General features: G+C 46.2%; 1 protein-coding gene across 3 annotated transcripts in view; it reads right to left on the bottom strand.

Moving 5' to 3' along the window:
- The window catches only part of GRB10 (growth factor receptor-bound protein 10), a 189,863-nt gene that overhangs the window by 119,835 nt on the left and 46,187 nt on the right, over positions 1–23,841 (bottom strand). Inside the window, exon 3 of one of the 3 annotated variants that reach the window (XM_011947528.1) lies at positions 20,835–20,931. The exons of the other annotated variants lie outside the window; for them this stretch is intronic. Within the exon in view, the coding sequence (XP_011802918.1) occupies positions 20,835–20,885 (51 nt within the window). The 5' untranslated portion in view covers positions 20,886–20,931. The remainder of the gene's footprint in view (positions 1–20,834; positions 20,932–23,841) is intronic. 3 annotated transcript variants of the gene reach the window in all.

Below are 23,841 nucleotides of genomic sequence, written 5' to 3'. Positions count from 1 at the left end.
CTCCATCCTCCCCTCCACCTCCTCCACCACCTCCACCATCACTTCCACCATCTCCACCATCACCTCCACCTCTTCTACTATCACATCATCTCTACCTCCTCCATCCTCACCTCTACCTCCTCCACCATCTCTATCCTCACCTCCACCATCACTTCCACCATCTCCAACATCACCTCCACCTCCACCTCCTCTACCACCTCCACCTTCACCTCCAGCTCCTCCTCCTCCACTACCTACCCCTTCACCACTTCTACTCATTCCATCACCTCTACTCCTTCCCACCACCCTTCACCTCTTACACCTCGAACACCTCCATTGCTATCATCACATCCACCTCCACACTCTTCATTATCTCTATTTCCTCCTCCCCCTCCATCACCACCTCTACCATCATCTCTACCTCCTCCTCCCCTACCTTCACCCCTCCCCACCACTTCCTCCATCCCCAACTTTAACAAAAAGGCAACTATTCAGACACCAAAATATCCACATGTATTAACATAATATCAATTTGTTAGAATAGTCAACATGTAGCAGTACCTTAATCGACCACAAATTCTACAGTAACTTAACAGTCTGAGAAATTAGAAGATCAGAATCTCTAAACTACCCACTTAATAATGCTGACAACACAATCTTTAAAGTACTACAAGAGGATCAGTGACAATGTAAGTTACAGTCAAATTGTATTTACATACTTTAAATATAACTTGAGGCTGGGCGTGGTGGCTCACGCCTGTAATCCCAGCACTTTGGGAGGCCAAGCTGGGCAGATCACGAGGTCAGGAAATCGAGACCATCCTGGCTAACACAGTGAAACCCCATCTCTACTAAAAATACAAAAAATTAGCCGGGCATGGGGGTGGATGCCTGTAGTCCCAGCTACTCAGGAGGCTGAGGCAGGAGAATGGCGTAAACCTGGGAGGCGGAGCTTGCAGTGAGCCGAGATGGCGCCACTGCATTCCAGCCTGGGGGACAGAGAGAGATTCCATCTCAAAAAAATAAATAAGTAAACAAATAAATACAACTTGAAAACAAACAACAAACTTCCACATGGAATAAAACATGTTTCATTCCTGGCCCCAGGGTATTCTAGCCAACCACGATTCAAAGCTCTGGAAAAGTGGGAGAGATTCCAGGCTTCCCTCCCTGAATATTTCCTAGTCCTGTCACGTTCCCCTTGTGGATCACAGAGAATCAATGCATACGCTAAGCTTTAGGAGGCCTCAAAGGACCAGGTCAAAATGTCACCAACATGCCAAATCCCTTCAGGAGGCAAAGAAAACCCACAGCTACCCAGCTCTATCATGCGCACACCCATCCACACGTGCACACCCAGACCCCAGATAAAAAGGACCGAGTAAAACAAGGCCTAATTATCAAAAGGCAGTGTGGCACGCTAAGGAGAGCAGAGCTTTTTGGTGCACTCGCTGTGGGGACAACCCCTTACCATCTCTGACCTTCAATTTCCTTCTCTAAAACAGGGAGTGCATGGCCGGGCGCGGTGGCTCACACCTGTAATCCCAGCACTTTGGGAGGCTGAGGCGGACGGATCACGAGGTCAGGAGATCAAGACCATCCTGGCTAACACGGTGAAACCCCATCTCTACTAAAAAAAAAATACAAAAAACTAGCCAGGTGAGGTGGTGGGCACCTGAAGTCCCAGCTACTCGGGGGGCTGAGGCAGGAGAGTCTCTTGAACCAGGGAGGCAGAGGTTGCAGTGAGCTGAGATCCGGCCACTGCACTCCAGCCTGGGCGACAGAGCAAGACAAAAAACAAAAAACAGGGAGCGCAATCCTGAGCCCTCCTTAGCTCCCAGGTAGGGTGCACAAAGCCATTGCAATTGCGCTAAGCCCAACTTCTTCCACTTCAAGCTTCTCGTTTTCTCTCTGGGTCCCACAACCCCCGCAACCTCTACACTAAAACCAGAGAAGCAAAGCATGTGCAGCTGTGAGAGTGATCAACAGAGCCAGGGTTGCCTTCATAGCAGATCAGGGCTGTAGGAAGCACATGACACACCCACACTCTTCCCCATGAGCAGAAGGAAGAAAGAAATCTCTTCCTTGAACTTTCTCAACAATAATCTCAGAAATTGGAAATAACTCTCATTGTCCTGGCTGACCAGGAAAAGGCCCCAGGGTTTTGATATGATGTAATCCTTGGTGGTGGCTTTTCCTCATTTCTAAGTCCCTCCCACAGGCAGAGGGCAGGGGGCCAAGGGTAAATGACAGCCGATGCCAAGAATTTGGAGGCGGAATGAGGTAAGCTAGGTCTGGCCTGGAGCTCCAGCCTGGGGCTCCCAGGTGTGGCAGCCCTTTGAAAGGCAGGTGTGATCTGGAGCAGGGAAGGGCATGGAGCAGCTTCCAGGTGCAAGCAGAAGGGCTGGACTGGCAGGGCAAGAGGACGGCGATTCAAGGTGATGCTCCCCAGAGGTTTTCGATAAAGCTCGTTTTATTCATAAAAATGAATAAACAGCACAGATCTCAGGGCTCAGGAAACTCAATCCCTCTGCCAAAGAACGACTTTTCCCAGTAAGACCAAACTCGGGCAGCCATTACAGCAGGAAGAATTGGTGGATCCCAACCTTGCTGTGGGCCACGAGAAACAGTTCACCTTGCCCTTCAGGTATGAAAAATCTTATTGTGGGATGAGCCAAATGTTTACAAACTGCCAGTGTGACAAACTATGATTCTGAGCAAATAACTTCACTCTGGGCCTATTTCCTCACCAATAAAATCAGGTTTTTGGACCATATGACGTCTAAACTTCTTCGGAGTTCTAAGGCTGAGTCTGCACACTCCACAAAAATGTTCCAAAGCAAATCTATTCCTAGAACCATGGTTAAAATAATATCATGGGTGACTTCTGAGCTTCTGGCCAATATGGAATATAAAGGATTAGATGTACCCTCTCTCCTTAAATAATTAAAACTGAAACAGTTTTCATACATTTGACAATAGGCAGCATGGGACAGTAATTCCTGAGACATGATCCACGTGACGCAGCTCTACCAGTGCCCACTCACTGGTTGGGGAGAGCTTCCCAGCGGCAGCGCAGGGAGCGGGGTCTCCCTTCCAGGCAGAGCCTGGGGTTGTCCTAAGGAGACAGAGCTCAGCACTCAGGAAAGTCAAGGCAGAGAGGATAGCGCTCAAGAGATGGGGCTCCCCACACACCTCCAGCTGAGGATTAATGATACATGTGTGTAAGGAAAATACCAAGACTGGGAAGAACCACCAGAATGAAGCAGACAGAGCCATCTGGAGAGAAGTATGTTCCTATCAACCCAAAAGGAAAACTTCCTTACGCATGGGACACAAGACAGCCCTCAAAAGGGTCCTGCCTCAACAGTGGGGCAAATTTGCCCCTAACTAAAAGTGACTCTGGGCTCAGCTAACAAAGCTTAACAGCCAGCCTCAAAAGGGTCAAACTATTTCCAAGAAGCTTCTTTCCAGAATAAAGTCCAAAATATTGAAAAGAATAGCCCCCTCCCAAGAAACAGCCAGCACCCAACCAGATGAAATTTACAATGACTGGGATAGAAACAAAAAGCACCAAGCATGAAAAGAAAATAAAACCCATCATGATACGGGAAATCAGCCAACAGAAATGGATACAGAAATGTCCAAGATGATGGATATAGAAGGGGATATATTAAAATGATGAAGATAAATACGCTCTGTGCATTCAAGAAGGAAAGGCAAAGCATGAGTGATAAGGAGAGAAGTGGAAGATATAAAATGACCAAATCCAACCCTACAGATGAAAAATGCAACACAGGACATGAAAAATATGCGGGCAGAATAAACCAGACATTGGACATCACGCTTCTCTCCCCTCCCTCTATCCCCAGTGACCAATCTCCAAAGACACACCGTGAGGCTCCCTCGCCCAAGGGCTGGAGTGGTCTGGAGAGGCCTAGGGTAGGAGCACCCTATGAAGACACAGTAATAGAAACTATCCAGAATGGCACACAGAGAGAAAAGGAAGATGGAAAAGATTATGATAAACTACCTCCAAATGACGATGCCAGATGAGGGGCGGGAGGAAGGAGCTCGGGTTTGGGGCCAGAGAAAATAAAGGCTGCAGCCAGCACCTTCTGTGTTCCCAGCTATTTGGCCAGGCTGGGTAAGTCAACCAAAGTTTCTGAGCTTCACTTTTATTATAGGCAAATTTGGATCACACCCATTTCAAAAAGTTTGGTAGGAAAACTGAGTGAGATGAGGTATACAAAGTCTTGTCACAAAACACATGCTAGCTCCTTTCTCAACCCCCAAGGAGACAGTCTCTCACTTTGTTGCAGCCTAACAAGTGCAAGGGGGTGCCAAGGACAGAAACACAGAAAGTCTTCACCCATCCTTTCACTCAATAGGTGAACCTATTCTTGCGTACTTGAAAAGCAGTTATAAGTGCAATAGTCTGGTTACTGCTCCAGCTTCAACCAACAGCAAGGGAGTCAGGGGCAACGGGGCTCCACCACAGGAAGCAGCTGCCAGGCCATGTGCTCCTAATGCTGCCACCGAAAGGAGGGACACTCACTCACACGAGAAGCTTGAAGAGTGTTTGTGTGTGCACGTGCACATGCGTCACAGTCACATATATATGTATATATATATAAATATGAATTTTGAACCATGTGTGGAAACACAAGTAATACAAACTTAAAATGTACACAGATACAGGTAATCTACAGATATGACAACAGGCACCTCCTTATACACCACTGAAGTTACAAAACACTTCTCTACCTAAACACTTTCTCCCTAAGTTAGGAACCTTGTTCATTATCAGTAGATCTGAAGAGAGTATCTTCCTGTGTCCATATTATCAACCAGGTGTTTAGATGGAAATTGCTTTTTAGCACCACTTAGCCAAGGCCTCATTCTCTGAAATGAGGTTCTTGGGGTCTCTGGACCCACTGAAGTGTGATGGTCAGATACACAGATCTGTTCACCCTGCACTGGCACCAGCTCCTGGAGGGGCCTACAAGGCGCAACCACAAAGCCATGGTCGTACTTTGCTTAACCCCACTCCAGACTGCTCAACATGCAGCAGGCCCAGTTCTGATCCCCCCATGCAGAGACTCCTCTGTCACTCCAGAGGGGTCCAAGGCGCTCTGGGCATCCAGCAAAGGGAAGAGGCCAGGGACTCAGCAGGCCCAGACGATTCCAGCCCACTGACTAAGTGCCAGAACAAAGAGGGGACAGGGGATTCCCAAGCCAAGATCCGCAGGCTTGTGGAACTGTGTCCAGCAGAAGGGAAGAAAGGGAAAGGGGATACAAGCTCCCTCAAATCAGGAAGCCCAGAACCCAGTTCAAGGGAGAATTAATACAGGGAGGGGAGGCCAGTTTGGGGAATGGGAAGACGAGTTTGGCACGAAATGTCTTTCTTCTGAAATGCTGGCATTACCCTCACCTCCCCGAATGCCAGTCAGCCATCTGCATGGGTTAGTTACCCATGCAGAAATCAGCCAGCCTCCAACTCCTCCTTATCCACCTGTGAACTGCTAACTGATCCTAATTATTTTGTCTTCTACATCCACTTCCACCCACGCTTTCTTCTCACGGCCACTGTGGCACCCTCGGCTCGGGCCACTCACTCACTACTGCTTCCTGAGCACACTGCCTGAGATGAGTGAGAGCTCACTCACACGAGGGTGCCAGAGTACAGAACTCGGGGACTCTCCAGCCTGGGTCTTCAACCCACACTCTACATCTAATATTTCACTCTTTGAGGACCAGAGATCTAACTTTATTCCAAAGTAATTTGTACATTAAGGGCAGGTTTCAAAAACACATTAATAGCCAGTTCACCAGGAGCCCAACGTAAGTCCCATACATACTGAAATCATAGCCATCAAAACTCTGAGAGCAGAGGTTGCCATTCACAGCTCTCAGGGTCAAGAACGTTTAAGCAGCAAGAGAGGCCCTGCAATTACTGTCCAATGTCTAAGCTTGTTGAACCCCTCAAAATCTTTACGCAAGGGTGACGCAGTCATGGATAACAAATCACAGAGTTTCAGAGACTTGGAGTATCCAACCTCTTGATCACCCAAGCAGAAGAGAAATAGTCACTCTTCAGAGAGACTGATCCATTCAACAAATATTTACCAAGCAATTACTCTATGCCCAGCACATGAGTGTTTAAAGCAACAATCCGGCCCTATGGAGTTTGTATTTTATCTAAAGAAAACAGATAGTAAGCAATAAACACATCATTTACTTGTTTATAATCTGAGAGTGCAGTGCTATGGAATAAAAGAACAGAATAGAGCTGGATAAACAGGGCGGAGACTGCAATTTACACAGAACACAAGGGAAGGCCCCATTGAAAAGGGGTCCAAAAGTGAAGACTGCAAGGAGGAAGGGCTAGGCCCACAGGTGTCCGGTGACACCTACATGAAGGAGGAAAACAAGGCCGAAGAACATCACTGTGGGCAGAGACAGAAGCCCCTGCAAAGAGACTTCATCTTAAGAGTGACCATTCTTTGAGGCTGGAAGCCATCATTCTTAGCAAACTAACACAGGAACAGAAAACCAAACACTGCATGTTCTCACTCATAAGTGGGAGTTGAACGATGAGAACATAAAGACACAGGGAGGGGAACATCACACACTGGGGCCTGTAAGAGGGTAGGGGATGAGGGGAGGGAGAGCATTAGGACAAATACCTAATGCATGGGGGGCTTAAACCCTAGATGATGGGTTGATAGGTACAGCAAACCACCATGGCGCATGTATACCTATGTAACAAACCTGCACATTCTGTGCATGTATCCCAGAACTTAAAGTGAAACTTTTTTAAATAAAAAAAAAAAAAAAAAGAGTAACCATCCTTAACAATTACACAGATGCCACTTTCCCCATGAAATAAATGCTACAACCAGCTCCTTACATTTCCACTATACTTTCGAATTTCCTACCAAGAATGAGAAGTTTTCTTTTTCCTGCGCGTTTACTCCTTTTATAGGTTTTTTTTTTTTCTTAAGTCATACTATCAAGTGATCAAATCCCACAGTTCCTGCATGCTACGCAGGATCTCAGGCACCTAGAAAGAGCTGGTGGAGGAACATTCTTCTGCCCCCCACTCCAGCTGCTGGGAGCGGGGCTGAAATCCTTCACAGAACTTGAATGACCCTCAACAAACACCAGAGAACCCTTGGCAGAGCTGCAGGCTGAAGCCCATCTTCAGAAAAAGAAACGTCGTTTCCTACCACTTTTCCAAAAACACTAACAAACATATAAACTAAGTCACAGAAAATTCAGTAAAAGGAAAAACTAAATATGAGCTAAATATTTACTTTCTTCTTTAAGATCAATGATAGACAACCTCACAAAAGTTAAAAATAATGCTAATATTCATATCACAGTCCCTTTGAACACTTTGTTTCTTTCTAGTTAAGACGGTAATAATAATAAATGTACCAGTAGCCAGTTTCGCAGGGTCTGCTTGAAACACACATAAATATTTAACAGGCTCTGGGGAAACTGCCAAAGTGATTATTGACTGCATGACAAAGACAGGATCACAAACCCTACCTAAGTGACCCCCTTTGCCGAGACTCATAACTGGTGGCAGCAAACACAGGTGATGAGGCCCATCTGACACCAGGCGCCAAAGAGGCCCAGAGAGCAGAGGACAGGCACACCCTGGACGGGGAGCCTGGCACATATGGCAACACTTAAAACCCCAAGGAGAAATAACAGTGAAAGCAAGTCATTCCAAAACTCACTATGGCTAAACGTGCATGGTACAGGAATATAAAAATATAATTTAAACATAGTTACCACCTTAAAAGATCAGACACTTCAATCAGAAAGTAAAGAAGCTTATGTTTAAATTACTCTGTATGATTTTAATAAAAGGAATAATTTTAGGTTCCTCTCTCTGCCAAAGTACATCATTAAAAAAAAAAAAGTTAAAAAGTTGCCGTTTCCTAAATTTTCATCAATGTATTTACTATGTGTTTAAAACATCATTTTTCTCTGTCTGGCTGTTTAAAGCACTTATCCAATAGTTTTTCTCTTCTGCAACTGAGCAAGCAATCACAGAAGTTGCACAGCACCCAAATCCAGCGCAGGAAATTGTCGCAATAAATATCCTCTTCATCCAGGTGCCAGAAAGGAAAGAAATGCCCTGCTTCATTGAAAAGTTTCATAAATCGTTCACATGAACAACACATACAGTATTTGCCATATTCAAACCATTTTAACACAGTAAAGGTACCCAACCATGAAACTGTTTTAAACTTTCCTGGAGAATACACTAGTCCCCCGCTTATCCTGGTTTTACTTTCTGTAGCTTCAGTTACCCACAGTCAACTGTGGTCCAAAAATATTAAATGGACAATTCCAGAAATAAATAATTGATCAGTTTCACACTGTGCGGAGGAGCATGATGAGATCCGGCCCCAATCCACTTTGTCCTGCCCAGGATGTGACTCCTCCCTCTGTCCACAAGATCCACGCTGCAAGCGCTGCCTGCCCACGAGTCACAGAGGAGCCATCGCGATGATCATCACATCAACTGCTGCGGATCACAGGGCTTGAATTCAAGTAGCCCTTACTATACTGAATAACAGCCCCAAAGTGAAGAGAAACGATGCTGGCCATTTTATTATGCCAAAGAGAAGCCCTGAAGTGCTTTAAGTGCAAAGGTAAAAGTTGTCAATACTAAAAAAAAAATCATATGCTACACTTGCTAAGATTTATAGTAAAAGCCAATTTTCTATTCATGAAATTGAGAAAAAGGAAAAAGAAATATATGCTAGTTTTGCTATCGCATCTCAAACTGCAAAAGTTCCAGTCACAGTGAGTATAAATGCTTAGTAAAAATGGAAAAGGCATTAAATTTATAGGCGAAAGACATGAAAACAAAAGTGTTCTGACTGACAGCATTTGGGTTCGGTACTATCTCAGATTTCAAGCATTCACTGGGGGTCTTAGAACGCATCCCTCAGCATAAGTGGGGGCCGCTCTAGAGAAATTGCTACAGGCTGCTCCACTGAATGCAAAGCCACCCTCTTCTTTCCTGAGGCAGGAGTCAGCCTGGGCTCGGGCATCCACTCTGCGATTCACATTTCATGTTTCCTTGCCCCAGAAGAACACCCATAGGGACACACAGGAGGGAGTGCAGTTCTCCACGTAGCCACCAGAACCCACTGCCAAACCCCTGCCCCAGTATCAAACAGCATAATGCCCACGCTGGGAAACAGGGCACGATCCCTCACGTGGGCCTGGGAGCAGGCAACAGAGAGCATATCGCTGTAACTGGGCACATGTGACAGTCAACAGGATGCTGTTCATAACTGCAGAAGAGCACAGGTGTGAAATCAGGATGACGCCAGCCTCCCTGGAGGACCTGCTGCCTCTCCTGCAAGGAAGGAACACTCAACCTGAGACTAGGGAAAAGCCAGTCTCACAAATGTCTGAGGACAAGTGCACTTGGGCCAAGCGCAAGGTCAGCATGCACCTGCTGGTGTGTGAGGAGCACAGGTCGCTGACCGGCAGAACATGGTGAGGAGGTGAGAGGGGCCAAGAGGTGAGATGGGTGAACAATGGCTGCTTCATGCAGGAGGGTGTGGGCCAAGGGGAAGACACGACCGCAGCCAATCATTCAGCAGACACAGAAACCCCCCCAGCACATCCAATGACAGGTAGGTACTTTCATATCACCAGCACCCAGCAAGTACCTGACATGTTCATATTGATGCACATTTAGGGAATGCTCAGTGAGTTTGAGGGTGGCATCCAAAGCTAGGTGGCCCCCACTCAGGCAACTCATGACAAAGTGAGCCCACCCCACCTGCTACCACCTTCTTGCTCTGCCAGCCCAAGCCCCCACCTGTTAGCTCATCTCAGCCCCTCATTGGGCTCTGCAGCTTGAGAACTAGGTGTTCTGACCTGGGCTGGGGATGAGGTCCCACCTCACCGTGCCACCCATTGCCCCCATTCCCCACTGGGGAGGGGCCAATCAGAAGGGTGATAGGTCTCCACTCTGTCCTCAACCAGGATCTGGGGTGGCTGAGGATGGAGGAGGACAGAGGACAGCATGAGGAGGGGTCAGGCAGAGGTAGGCCCAGGACTGGATGCAGGAATGCAAAGGAGAGAAGGCTCCATGGAGGTGTGGCGGGGACTGCTGCAGGAGGGGAAGGTGTCCAGCTGAAGTCCAAGGAAACGGCCCAGGCAAAGAAATGGAAGAAGAAGACAGCACGGGAGCAGGGAGGAGGGAGCAGAGCAGTTCAGTATTACTGGTGGCAAAGGAGAGCCCAGGCTGCTGGTAGGGAGGGTCAGGCCAAAGACAGGCTGAGGAGGCTGCCCCAGTCACTATGCTACCTCCTGGGCCCTACTCTCCTGTATCCCCTGTACCCCCAAGGCAGGGTGTACCATAGGTCCAGCAGCTCCCAGCTTCACAGGCTGTCCCCCACCAGCTGAGACTCGAATCCTTAATCTGCACCATGCCACAGCCCCTCTTGCACTGCCCACCATCATGCCCACTCAGGAGGCCAAGGACTGGCCAAAAACTTATGTTCAAGCACTTCCTGCAAGGGTCATTCCAACATCCAGAGCAGCTTCCTAAGGCGATAGAAAGGTCCCCTGGAAGGCCCCAGGGCAACCTCACCTGGCACCAAAGTGTCAGGGCAAATACTTCGGCCGGCATGGACAGAGCAGCTCCAAGAGCATCTGCAGCCCCGTGCGCCTACAGCAAGGTGGGAAATTCCACGTGTTGGAAGATTTCAAAGCCACAGAAAGCACATTCCCATTTGCCAGGAGAACACAGTTGATGAGGGGATATGGGCAGCAACAGCTTCAAAGCCCCACAACAAGGACTCAAGAAAGGAGAGTCTAGGGTGAGGAGGTGACAGAACCAGTGATGTGAGCCAGGGCGACAGGGCCCAGGGTGACTGGATGATGGGGGATGGGCTATGTGGGAGAACACCAGGGTAACAGGGTGACAGAGTGATGGGGTGGGATGACATGGTACTATCCCCTCTCCCTCCCTGACATTACTTATATCTGGCCTCCAAACACACAGCTTGTTCTCCATAAAGCCTCTTCTCAGAAGCTGCCCTCAACGTCCTCCTTGGGTAGGGTTATTTTTAATCCCATTTCACCCATCTTAGGTAAAGACAGAACTCTGAGGATTAAGTTGTTTCTCTAGATGCCCCGGCACTCACCCCTCATACTGCACAAGCTAGAAAGGCCACATTCGTGCCTTAGAAAGCTGAAAAATCCATGTAAGTACCCTGCAAATGCCAAGAACCTGACCTCAAAAGACTAATTTACGTGGAATTACCACCTCCACAATGTTGACAAATAAAAATACATTTATACAAAATTTACCTTTTTTTTAGTGAAGCTCTGAAGGGATAAGTAAAGCAAAATATAACTTTATAGCTATTTTTTCACATTATCAAATAGCTCTTTTTTTTCTTTAGAAAAAGAGAAATGTTGCAATGAAGCAATGACGTCCTTGGCAGTGAAGGACTCAAATTCCATCTCTCTGTCCACAGAGGGGTCAGGTGTTTCCTATTTAGAGTCATTAAACTACAGGTACAATTCTCCTTCCTCTATTACTTGGGTACATCCTTTAAGCCTCGGCTATGTCATATGCACTTTCGTATTCCCAGAATGGGCAACCACTAAGAAACTGCCAATCATTTCCTCACTGTCCAAAGAACGAAATGTTCTAATGTTGTTTGGTTCCATCTTACAACTAAGCTGGGTTTCAGTTGAGGTCTGGAAATACAGGATGAACCCCTCAGCCAGTACCCCAGAGCCTGCTAAACCAAAGTCTGGGGGTAAAGGAAAAAGAGGAAGGGGTCTTCAGGGATCCAGCCCCTTGGATCCCATGAGCAAAGGCCCTGTTCAGGGTTCCAGTCCAGTGTCCCTGGTCAACTGGGAATTCCTAAGGCCCCACTTGTTGGGCAAGCATTGGAGGCTCTCATTTCATAACAGTGGGAGTATAACTGTCAGCCTCACATGCCTGAAGCAGTACTGGGATTCAAACCCAGAGCCTGCATGCCTCCTGGGCTGGCTCACCTCCTGCTGGCCACGTGGCCTCCCACAATGGTATAGACTCTTGATGGAGCCAAGACTAGAACAGCTGCTCAAGGCAAACAGACAAAGGAAGGTGAGAGCTATAGAGGTACCCACAGGCACCCTCCAACCTTCACGCCCTTGCACAGTGGCAAGGAGCTGGTTAAGGACGGTCAGCAAAAGCACAGCGGAGTCACATCAAGCCTGTCGGGAAGAAGGGACAACACAGTGGGAAGGCACAGATGCTGTCCCCCATGATCTGCCACTGGCTGGAGGCAGTGGACTCGCAAGTTCCAGCAGCGCCTGAGGAAATCTCACTATGCACAAATGACACACCGAGGCCACAAAGGGCCATAAACGCAAGGCTTCAACTTTGCAAACTGGAGCTGCCAAGGACAGAAAAACCACAGGCATGACTGTGATATCCTGAGATAGCCAAGACTAGTGCTTCCAGAGCCATCTGTGGGGAAGAAGCAGTTTTTGCTGTCCCTATCAACCTGTCAAGCACGGATACTTCACAATTCACAATAGCAATGAATTGCTAGAAAGTAAAATAAAACAAAAATACGATACACACCCACATTTTTATTCTTAAATTCAACATTCAAATTGCTATAAAATCTCTAAACACATTTTCTCTATGTCTCTACTTATCATGGACTGGAAATGAACACGACCTGGGACACAGCAGTGGGTGCACGAAGAGACCTTCCTTCAAAAAAGTCAACATGGCGCTACAACGAGGGATGGGAGGATGTGTCCTGAAGGGAGAGCGTGAGCCGCCCAGCTCTGAGCTGGTCAGTCTCATCTGAAGTGTTGATTAGTTCTGGTCCTTTCCCTTAAAGCGGGCTAGGCAAAACAGGAGAAAGGAAACAGGAAAAAGTGCCACAAACCCCAACAAAGGAAGGATGCCTGAATGAGTTGGGGGCTGGGTGAGTAACCACACATAACTTCAAATGCAGAGAGGCAGAAGTGATTTGCTCTGCGTTACTGACAAGGCCAGACGGGAGCACAGTCAATGTTACAGGAGGCCCATCTTCTGACCATAGATAAACAGCCTGTTGCTGAGGGTCATGAGTTCCCTTCCCTTTGGTAATCAAGTAATGTGACTCTGTGCAAAAAAAACCGTTGAATCAAGGATTCATGCTCCAACCAGGTACACCATGATGCCTTTCCAAGTCTGTGTGCACTTGGTAACTGCCATCTCTCCTGGAAAAACACTCCCACAAGGTAGCCCTGCCTGCTGCCTCCTCTGCTGGTTACCTGCCTCCTGCCTACCCGCCTGCTGCCTGCCCTGCCTGCTGTAATGGCGACTGATATGGTTTGGATTGGTATCCCTGCCCAAAATCTCATGTCCATCCCCAAGGTTGGAGAAGGAGCCTCGTGGCAGGTGACTGGCGGGTAGGGGTTGCGGCAGAAGTCCCCCTTGCTGTTGCATGACAGTAAGTTCTCACGATACCTGGTTGTTGGAAAGTGTGTAGCACCTCCCCTTTTGTGCTCTTTTCCTCCTGCTCCAGCCACATGAGACTTGCCGGCTTCCCCTTTGCTTCTGCCATGATTGTAAGTTTCCTGAGGCCTTCCAACCATGCTTCCTGTACAGCCTGCGGAACTATGAGTCAATTAAACCTCTTTTCTTTATAAATTACCCAGTCCCAGATAGTTCTTTATAGCAGTGTGAGCGTGGAGGAATACAGTAACATGCACACGCAGCAGTTAAGTTTTGGTTTTTGTAGGTCTAATAGAAACTTTGACACTTTACAACTGAAGAGGCAACCATCTGGTCTCATAAGTAGAAACAAACAAAAACAAAGACTTTGATAAGTGATTTTATAGTAGCTTCTGGGCAGATGGCAAAGGGAAAGATGATTACTAACACTGAACTTACATGGGATGAAAAATTAAAAGAGCACAAATATTTCTGTGGGGATTTAACCCCCATGATAACTAGGAGGCAAACAGAGGTGGGATATAGGTATCCATGATTAGATACGTCCTTCTCAAAGGCAGCGCAAAGTCATAGACCAATAATGTGTTATGTTCCCCCACTGCTTATGAAATCTTACTAAAAAGATCATTAAGTAACTCTAGCACCCCCAATCAATCAAAGAGATATCTGCACAGCCAAGCACACAGTGCCAAGGAAAAACCAGACAGTGGAATGGTTAAGGACACAGGCTTCAGGCTTGAACCGGCAGGCCTGATCCCTGATCTATCCCATACAAGCTGTGTGACCTTGGGCAACTTACCAGTATCTGCAAGTCCTGGCTTCCTTGAAAAAAGAAATAGAAAAAATAACACATCCAGAGTACTTGCCACAGTACCAGAGAGAGGATAAAAATAATACATAAAAAGGCCGGGTGCGGTGGCTCACCCCTATAATCTCAGCCCTTTGGGAGGCAGACTGCTTGAGGCCAGGAGTTCAAGACCAGCCTGGCCAACATGGCGAAACCCCGTCTCTGCTAAAAACACAAAAATTAGCCAGGTGTGGTGGTGCGTGCCTATAATTCCAGCTACTCGGGAGGCTGAGGCAGGACAGTCGCTTGAACCGGGGAGGTGGGGGTTGCAGTGAGCTGAGATCGCACCACTGCATTCCAGCCTAGGCGACAGAATGAGACTCTGTCTCAAAAAAACTGAAAAACAAAAATAATGCATAGAAAATATGTGATAAATACAGTTGTTTATATTATTCAAAAGAAAATCAGACTTTAAGCCCACACTTAAGAGGATGATGATGTTTGAGAAGATTTAGGTATTTAAAAAAAAGCGTTGAGAATAGATACATATTTATGTATCTTTATTTGCATTTATTTACTTATCTGTCATATTTCATTGATTGTAAGACACGCCCCACTCTCCATTTTAACATTTTAAAAATGCAAACATCTTACGATCAGCACACGTGACACATTTAGGGACAATACATAATAATCTTTATTTCAGCTGAAAAGCTGTTGTTAAAACTGACTTATGGCATTTCATGATCAAAGAAATTCAATAAGTGCAAAATTGCAGGATACAAATTCAATGTTTTATTACAATAATTCTGAGGAGGAGATTTTGGCATTTGGACAAAAACTTCTTCTCCTCAGTCTCACCAACATTAAACACACACACACTTCACAGGGACTAACGTACCTCTGTCACTCAGTAGGAGAGATGGCCTTTTTCTGCTTTGATAATCTCATCTGTAAAGGGGAGAACATGAAGGTCCCCACCACGTAGCGTTGGCAGGAGAGAAAATCCAAGGAAAGTCCTCAGCATGATGACCAGCATATAGTAAAAACCTCAGTTTTCTCATCTATAAAACAGGTATCATGAAGGTACCCAATTCATAGAGTTGGTGGAAGGCTGAAGACAAGGCAAGTACACAGGAAGTGCTGAATCTTTTCCCCACTGGCAGCCTCTGAGTGGTCAGCTTACAGGCTGTTGAATATGTAAGTTTTAACAGTTCTAGCAGGAAATGACATGGGGTGGGGGATTAATCACACTCCCCTCTACTTGTCTGCACAAAGCACACCACTGACAGCATCCCAGGCCACCGCAGCCCATGGGCGGTTGTTGCAGCTGTCTGTCTCCCTCCAGGGCTGGGAGCTCCCTGCAGGCAGGGTTGACATCTTGATCACCTGGTACCCTAATACCCAGCCATGGTCTGCCAATCAACTGTTCATAAAATGGTAAGTGAATAAACAAATTAGTGAAAGTTACTTAGAACATTTAAAAATAGAGTTTTCAACTGATTCTGTAAGTTATAGAAAGTATAAACTATTTACTAATATGTAATTTACTACCTAGGATTTAAATAAATTAAGCCAGTAAACAGCAATTTGCCAGGTCAATGAGAAGTATTTTCCCAAACCAAACGCCATCTATTTGTTTGAAGTGAATATTCCCGTGATTTTAAAGACTTTAAAAGATTATAATCTCAAATTTACATAGGTATCACACAAATCACTTTAAAAAAAAGACTTACATTCTTAAAAATAATTCTACACTCTTAAAAAAAAATCAGATACCAGCTCATCCAAACAGTGGCTCACATTTAGCAGGGTCTTTTGTGTGCTAAGCACAATGCCAAAGGCTTTATGTAAGTGTCCTCCAATTCTCACAATGATGCTGAAAATGTAAGAAATGTGGAGAATTTAAACACCATGCTTAGAGCCATGCAGGAGAACAGTAGTCAACATACTGCCTGTTTTACCTCACAAAATATCTCCATAACATAGCTGCTGTTCCTAAGTTCAGAATCATAACCTTAAATTACTCGGAAAACCATTTTAGGTATGTTCTATCAGCTGGAACAGTCAAACAAAATTTAAAGAGAGACATTTCAAATGATCTTTGTAACTTCCCACCTCAAGGGTTGAGAGTGGCAAGTACTATCAACAAATTTCCTAAAGAAAGTGTAGTCTAATAAAATGTCCCCTAGCCAAAGGATGCTGGGTGTAGTATTTAAAAATGAAAAACTACAGAATCACTCTTTCACTAAAAATAATAATAATAATAACAACAGTGACAGACTTTGGGAATGGCATTCATTTCCAGGAACTGAGCCCAAATCAACTCTTAGAGATGATGTCATCTTTTAGCTCCTCCACGCACTGCCAAAAGATTAAGGAACCTGGGGCACCCAACAGAAAAATCCAAAGCTGTATGTGATCAGCAGATGAAGTCTCATCTGAGGACTGTTTCAAACCCAGAAAATGGGTAGGATATGAGCTGATACAAGGAGGCCCCCTTGAGCCTCTGTCCACTCAAAAAGGTTCATTCTAGCATTCAGTGTCCCAGAAATAATTTTTTTCTGTGAAGGGTCAAACACTACCCAACTCTGCCGATGGGGCTTGGAAGCAGCCATAGATGATACAAAAACCAACGGCCGAGTTCCAATAAAACTTTATTTTATTTTTTGAGACCGGTTCTTGCTATGTCGCCCAGGCTGGAATGCAGTGGCGAGATCTTGGCTCACTGCAATGTCAACCTCCTGGGTTCAAGCGATTCTTCTGCCTCTGCTTCCTGAGTAGCTGAGATAACAGGCATGTGCCACCACGCCTGGCTAATTTTTGTATTTTCAATAGAGACGGGGTTTCCCCATGTTGGCCAAGCTGGTCTCGAACTCCTGGCCTCAAGTGGTCCACCCGCTCTGCCTCCCAAAGTGCTGGGATTACAGGCGTGCGCCACCACGACCAGCCTCCAATAAAACTTTATTTGCAAAAGTAGGTTGCAGTTCATCAAGCCCTGCACTGAAAGAGCAGATTCCCCACCTGAAGGTTCAGGGACACAGCACTGAAATGGAACCACAACACACACCTTGCGGCGTCCTGGGGCTGGACAACGTGTATGTGCACTAATGCTGTTGCTCATATCTCCACCAAAAGCCGAGGCTCTGAAGGGCGGGATGGCAAGGAGAGTTTCTAAGACAGCTCATTTCTAAGCATGATTGTTTCTAATTCAGAAATCAGGAAACTACGAAAATAAAAATATTGCTTTTGGAAATTCAACAGTAAATTTAATCACTTCTATAAAATTCACACGCAAGTGTTTCAATTCTAATGCTCAGTTCAACTTTGTGTACAGATGTTTGTAGCCAAGCGCATTTTATTTCCTATTTTGCATTTTTCTGAAAGATAATAAATGTTGCTTTTATTTACCATAACTTTTGTCATAGGTGCATAATCCCTTCTTCAAAAGCCTGGAGGCTAGACATGGTTAAGAATTCAGAGTTTTTGGGAAGGGAGAACAATAACACAGTATCCACATCAATGAACACAGATGTGCAGGGCCTAGAGGGAGCCCCATAAACCCCATCCCACTTCTGAGGCAGATCTCGTGGTCGGCAAAGCTCTGGACAGATCACACTGGACTCTGCCGCAGCATAATAAGAAACTTCTTGCTTCAGACTTTTTGATTTTAAAGTTGCACACAATGAGCTACAGGAGCCTACTAACAGAGCCCCCCGAAGACCAAGGCAGCCGGCCCTCTCTCTCCCATCGTCCCATTTTATTTGCTTCAGAATTAGTATCATTATTCACAACTATCTCACTTGCCAGTTGTTCCATGTCTGTCTCCTCCACTGGGATCCAGGAGCCCCAAAGATCTGTCTGCCGAGCTCAAAGCTGGCTCCCTAGCCCAAAACATGTGCCTGGCACCTGACTGGTGCTCTATCAAGATCCAAACAATTAAAGATCACAGCCCTTGACTCAGCTTCTAAAGGATGACCAGGCGCTGGGTAATTTAGACATATTTCCTCTAATCCCCACCACAACCCGGATACCATTAACCCTTTTCTACCAAAACTTCTGTATGGAAACTGCAGTAAGGAAAGTTGTAGGATTTCTCCAAGGTCAGAGAATTATGATGTGTCACATTCTAAAGGAAAAACTTAAGTCTTAAAAGTGAAATGGGCCGGGCGCGGTGGCTCAAGCCTGTAATCCCAGCACTTTGGGAGGCCGAGACGGGCGGATCATGAGGTCAGGAGATCGAGACCATCCTGGTTAACACGGTGAAACCCCGTCTCTACTAAAAAATACAAAAAACTAGCCGGGCGAGGTGGCGGGCGCCTGTAGTCCCAGCTACTCTGGAGGCTGAGGCGGGAGAATGGCGTAAACCCGGGAGGCGGAGCTTGCAGTGAGCCGAGATAGCGCCACTGCACTCCAGCCTGGGCGACAGAGCGAGACTCCGTCTCAAAAAAAGTGAAATGGGTCATCCCCAACCTTGCTAGAACCCCTCGCCAACTGCTGCCCTCCAACAGCAGGATGATTAAATGCATACAATAATTTTGGTGCTTATATGCATATTTTAAAAATCACATCAGTGACTCACGGACTGAACCACCTATCTAACCCAAGCCACTGCTACAAGTGAACAGCTAGAATTAGAAAATTATTTGTATGTTGAAGGTTTTAAGAATAAATTTTTCTCTATAAAACTCTGGAGATTTATCTAATTATTATTATACAATCGTAGATTGCTCAAGACTGGAACCCATTGTAAATCATCCCGTATTCTGAGAAATTCTGGAACTGTCATCTTATTTTCCAGGAACAAGGGATATATGCTGCCAAGTCTTGCTGTTACATTTTTTAAAGAGTAAGACAGTGCTTTCAAATGGCCCTGAGAGGCAGTATTTCCCCAAAGCATGACAGCACATGGCAGGGGATGCCCACCCTCCCTTCCTGGCTTCCCGGCTCCAGGAAAGCAGCCTAGGGCATCGGTGACTACAAACACCTAACAAGGCCATCAAGGGAGGAACTGACTCAGCTTGCACATCTGCCACTTCTGTAGGTACCAGCAGGAAACTGGAAATGCCAGGAAGGGAGGGAAAGCTGACAAAACCTCTGTGCCATTATCTGGCCCTAAAAGCCTATTCTATACCCAGCCAAGGACAGCACTACTAAAGTGACCTCAGAGAGCCTTTCCCTTTGGGATGTTGTTCTTTGAGTTCACTGATTACACTCTCTTGGGACTGAGTAGGAAGCAGCAGGCAGGGGTGAGGGGTGCAGTCGGGCCCGGACAACTAGCTGACGCTAACTGGCCACACGAGAACTGGACTTGTGACCCGTGGGTGCAGCACAGAGCTATAATCAATGGGGGAAGGCAACTACAGCCTCTTAAAGAACAAGAAAACAATTATGCAGAGGCAGAGGCAGATGCCTTTTCCAGAGCTCACAAACTACACAGACCCAGGGGTCACCACCAAACTTCACAGTTCGCTCAAGTTTTAATCCTCTTTTCTGGCTTGTAACCAATTTTGGCTTTGTGTCACATTCGATGATTAGAATGAATGGTATTCCTAATCTTCAGCCTTTCTTCGAAGGTTTGCTTCACTTAGATACCAAAAAAAAAAAAAAATTGTTCAAAGGCATCTTTTTGCAGCCATAATGCTGTAGGCAATTTCTTATCACAGTAGCTAAAAAGGGACTTCACAGACTAAGAGAGAAAATAACAAGTTCAAAGAAGTGCAAAAACCTGACCAAAGCCAGAGCATATGAAAGGACTTCCAAACCTAGGACTGCTCCAGCCAAAAAGTCACAGGCCTGGGAGAGACGGTGTAAGTACTTCCAACGACAAAAGCACGAGTAAGGATGAATCAGGACTTGCGAATTAAATCTAAAGAACCAAAGACCATCCCCTGAAAATGAATCCGTCTACACTGCCAAGTGCAACTTCAAATAAAATTTGTTTCAGAAGATGAAGGGAACTTGCAGATAAAACTGTTCTAGTAGCCCATGAAGAAGAGCCAGAGAAAGTGAAGGAACAGAAATGAACTTGTTCTCCCACAAAATTCCACCTGGGGCTCTCAGGAAAGGAAAGAGCCAATCTGTGGAGAGGACTCTCTCTAGAACACCTGTTAAGACACCAAGCCCTTTATCCTTCCCACTCCCTCATGCCATGAGCACATGACTCCAGGTGAGTGTCCTGACATCCACCATCACTGCAGAACCTGTCATCAGGAGTGTCTGGCCCAACCCAGGAGGTGAAAAACACAGTGCCTGCTTCATTCCAAACATGGAAGCCTGGATCTCAGTGGGCAACTCTGTACTACAACCAAACTCTTTTAGAAAAGGATGCACAGTCAAACAGGAATATGACCACGCTATCTTACAAGGCAAGGCAAGACACAGAAGACCGAGGCAGAAAGGGCAGTGGGTCTCTGCACCATGGGACTTGTCACCAGCCCCTGCTCCAGCGTGTCCTGGTGACCTGAGAGCAACAGAAACGATCCATGGCTGCTGGCAACATGTGTGCCCTGGCCCTCGACCAGCACCATCGGGCCAGGATCAGATATACGTGCTCGCCCATACCTGGTAGTACGGATGGTGCAAAAAGGAATCTGGGCAGCCGGCTAAAGCCATGGGTTCCTTCTGCCTTCTTCAAATTACATTTACTGCGCAGCAGCACCTGGAATAAAGACAGACTGTGAGAAGCCAAGCCAGAAAAAAAAAAAAAAATCCACTACTTATGGCTGGTTCAAGTATGACATGTCTGAATGGGCAGCTCTTGGCCTTAGCTTGTAGGTTCAGTAAGGACACTTGCTAGGGGCGCCAGCTTTTTGCTGACATGCAGAGATGGTCCCCAACTATGGGGCCTTGAGAGGTCACCTGTGAGGTCAAAAGTCTGTAGGGTAGAAGGGTGCCCAGAGTGGTGAGGGTGACATCAGATCCTCTAAATTTAACTCACACATACCCAGCACTCCCCTGCACTGCCTCACCCTTCTTCCCTATAGCATCTATTAACATCCTGCAAACTGCATCATGCTTTCACAAACAGGGATTCAGACAAATTCTAGAGAAGTCCGGAAGGGGTTGTGTGTGTGTTCGGGGCCAGGACCACAGAACATTTGAGTGAACACTAGCTCCACTAGCCATAGAACAAGTCAGAATTCTCAGTGGACATTCAACCCAACAAACTCATTACACACTCTCCCCTGCAGGCCACGGCACCTAGTACCGAATAAAATGAGGGATATTAATTCTAACACTCAGAATAACAACAGCAAAAATCAAGACAAGACCCTGTTATGGGATGAACTGTATCCTCCCAAAGTTCCTAAGCTGCAGCCCTAACCCCTAGTACCTCAGAATGTGACTGCCTTTGGAAACAGGGTCTTTAAACAGGACATTAAGTTAAAATGAGATGATCAGGGTGGGCCCTAATCCAATACAAGCAATGTTTTTATAAGAAGAGAATATTAGAACACAGACTTGTACAGAGAGAAGACCATGTCAGGACACCTTGAGAAAATGAACATCTGCCATCTGCAAGCCAAGGAGACAGGCCTCAGGAGAAACCAAATCGGCCGATACCTTGATCATGGACTTCCAGTATCCAGGACTGACAGAAAAGGATTTCTGCTGTTTAAGTCCTCTTGCCCCCTCCCCAGTCTGTGGCACTTTGCTACGACAGTCTAACTAAACTAACACAAACCCAAAATATAAAATCACTACGAAATTCTCATCACAGTGAAAAGGAACAGAAGCATCCCAGATCTGTAAAATTTACTACCAACCATGTTCTCTGCAAGAGTTTCTCTAGAATCCCCCAAATCACCAAAGAATGGTCCCAGAACACTTTGCTGGGGCTGAAAGGAACCGGTCGAGAGCAGTGGAAGTACTGGCATGATGAAGGCAGCACGTCCACGACCTGGCTCAGACGTCCCCAACCTACTGAGTGAGAACTGTGGCCAGGATCCACCCTTCGCCTCTGCCACAACCAGCAGCCCCAAGGCCTCAGCCTTTCCCAGCTAGCAGTCAGCCTGTCCTCGGGGTAGCTGGTGTAACACGTCAATAGCCCAGGCTCTAATTTCCAGTCACTTAGTCAAACACCAGTCTGGCTGTTGCCATGAAGGTATTCTGTAGGAGTGGTTAATGTCTACAATCACTTGGCTTAAAGGAAATGACCCTTAACAGAGGCATTACCCAATCCACAGAAGGCCTTGGGAGCAAACACTGAGATTTCCTAGAGAAACAAGAATTTAGCTTAAAGACCGCAGCAAACTCCTGTGTGAATTTCCAGTCCTCCTGCTCTGCAGATTTCAGACTTGCAAGTTCCTTAAAATACATCGTTTTATATATTGAACACATATGAATATACATATTTATATCTTTAAATATTTATATATTTAAATATATATATATTTATTTTCATACACATATAGGTGTGGGTTCACTGTACAGGCCATCACCCCTAGCCCTCGATGTGGACCAGTGCCCCAAATCATTTGCTGCCAAATCGCAGGACCACGCCTGGGTGTCTCACGCGGGCAGCCAGGCGGCCTCTGCCTCCCACACCAGCAAACACAGTCTTGTGCATCTCCTCACTCTGTACCTCACCCCACCACCTCCCATGTCCTAGCCCCATCTCTAAACACTCCTTCTGCCTTCTCCCCTAACTGCAGGGACCCGTTTCTCTCCCCTTCACCCACATCTCTGAGGGCCTGGGAGAGGAAGGAGTGTCCTCTTGGCCACCTTGCCTGCTGGGTGACGGTTCTGCCACATCCCACCAGGCTGCCCACGCACCGCACGCCTCCCTGCTGTGGTCATCTCCCAGTCTCCCAGCTCACCTGTGCAGACCCACTGGCCCTGACTAATACACCTTCTGGAATTCCTGGATGTGTTCAACATATTGAAATATGTTCTTATTTTCTCCCTGAAGTTTCAAACTTAATGTGTGTTAAGACTGTCAAATATATTACTTAATATGCCAGTTGTATTACCTAAATATCACCGTTGTAAGTATTTGCCAAAGGAGATTGCTTCTCAGCCAGGAAAATGTGTGTCCCATAAGCCCAGTGGAACAGTTTCTTTGGGACAAGTAAACTACAGTTAGATGCAGTAAGAGGGCTGGGCTATCTCTGGTCTCTAATAAAATGTAACCAATCCACAGCTAACATTATGCTTAATGGTGAAAGATGAAAAACTTCTCCCCTGAGATCAGGAATGAGACAAGGACGCCAACTTTCACCACTTCTATTCAACATAGTATTAGAAGTCCTAGCCAGAGCACTGAGACAAGAAAAAGAAATAAAAGCCATCCAAACTGAAAAGGAGGAACTAAAATCATCAAGATTCAGAGATGATATATGACATCTTATATGTAAAAACCATAAATAACTTGGACTCAGGAAGGGGAACATCACACACCGGGGCCTATCATGGGGAGAGGGGAGGGGGGAGGGATTGCATTGGGAGTTATACCTGATGTAAATGACGAGTTGATGGGTGCTGACGAGTTGATGGGTGCAGCACACCAACATGGCACAAGTATACATATGTAACAAACCTGCACGTTATGCACATGTACCCTAGAACT

Source organism: Colobus angolensis, unplaced genomic scaffold (assembly GCF_000951035.1).
Source record: "Colobus angolensis palliatus isolate OR3802 unplaced genomic scaffold, Cang.pa_1.0 Scaffold268, whole genome shotgun sequence".
Lineage (NCBI taxonomy): Eukaryota > Metazoa > Chordata > Mammalia > Primates > Cercopithecidae > Colobus > Colobus angolensis.
This window is presented reverse-complemented; position numbering and strand designations above follow the sequence as displayed.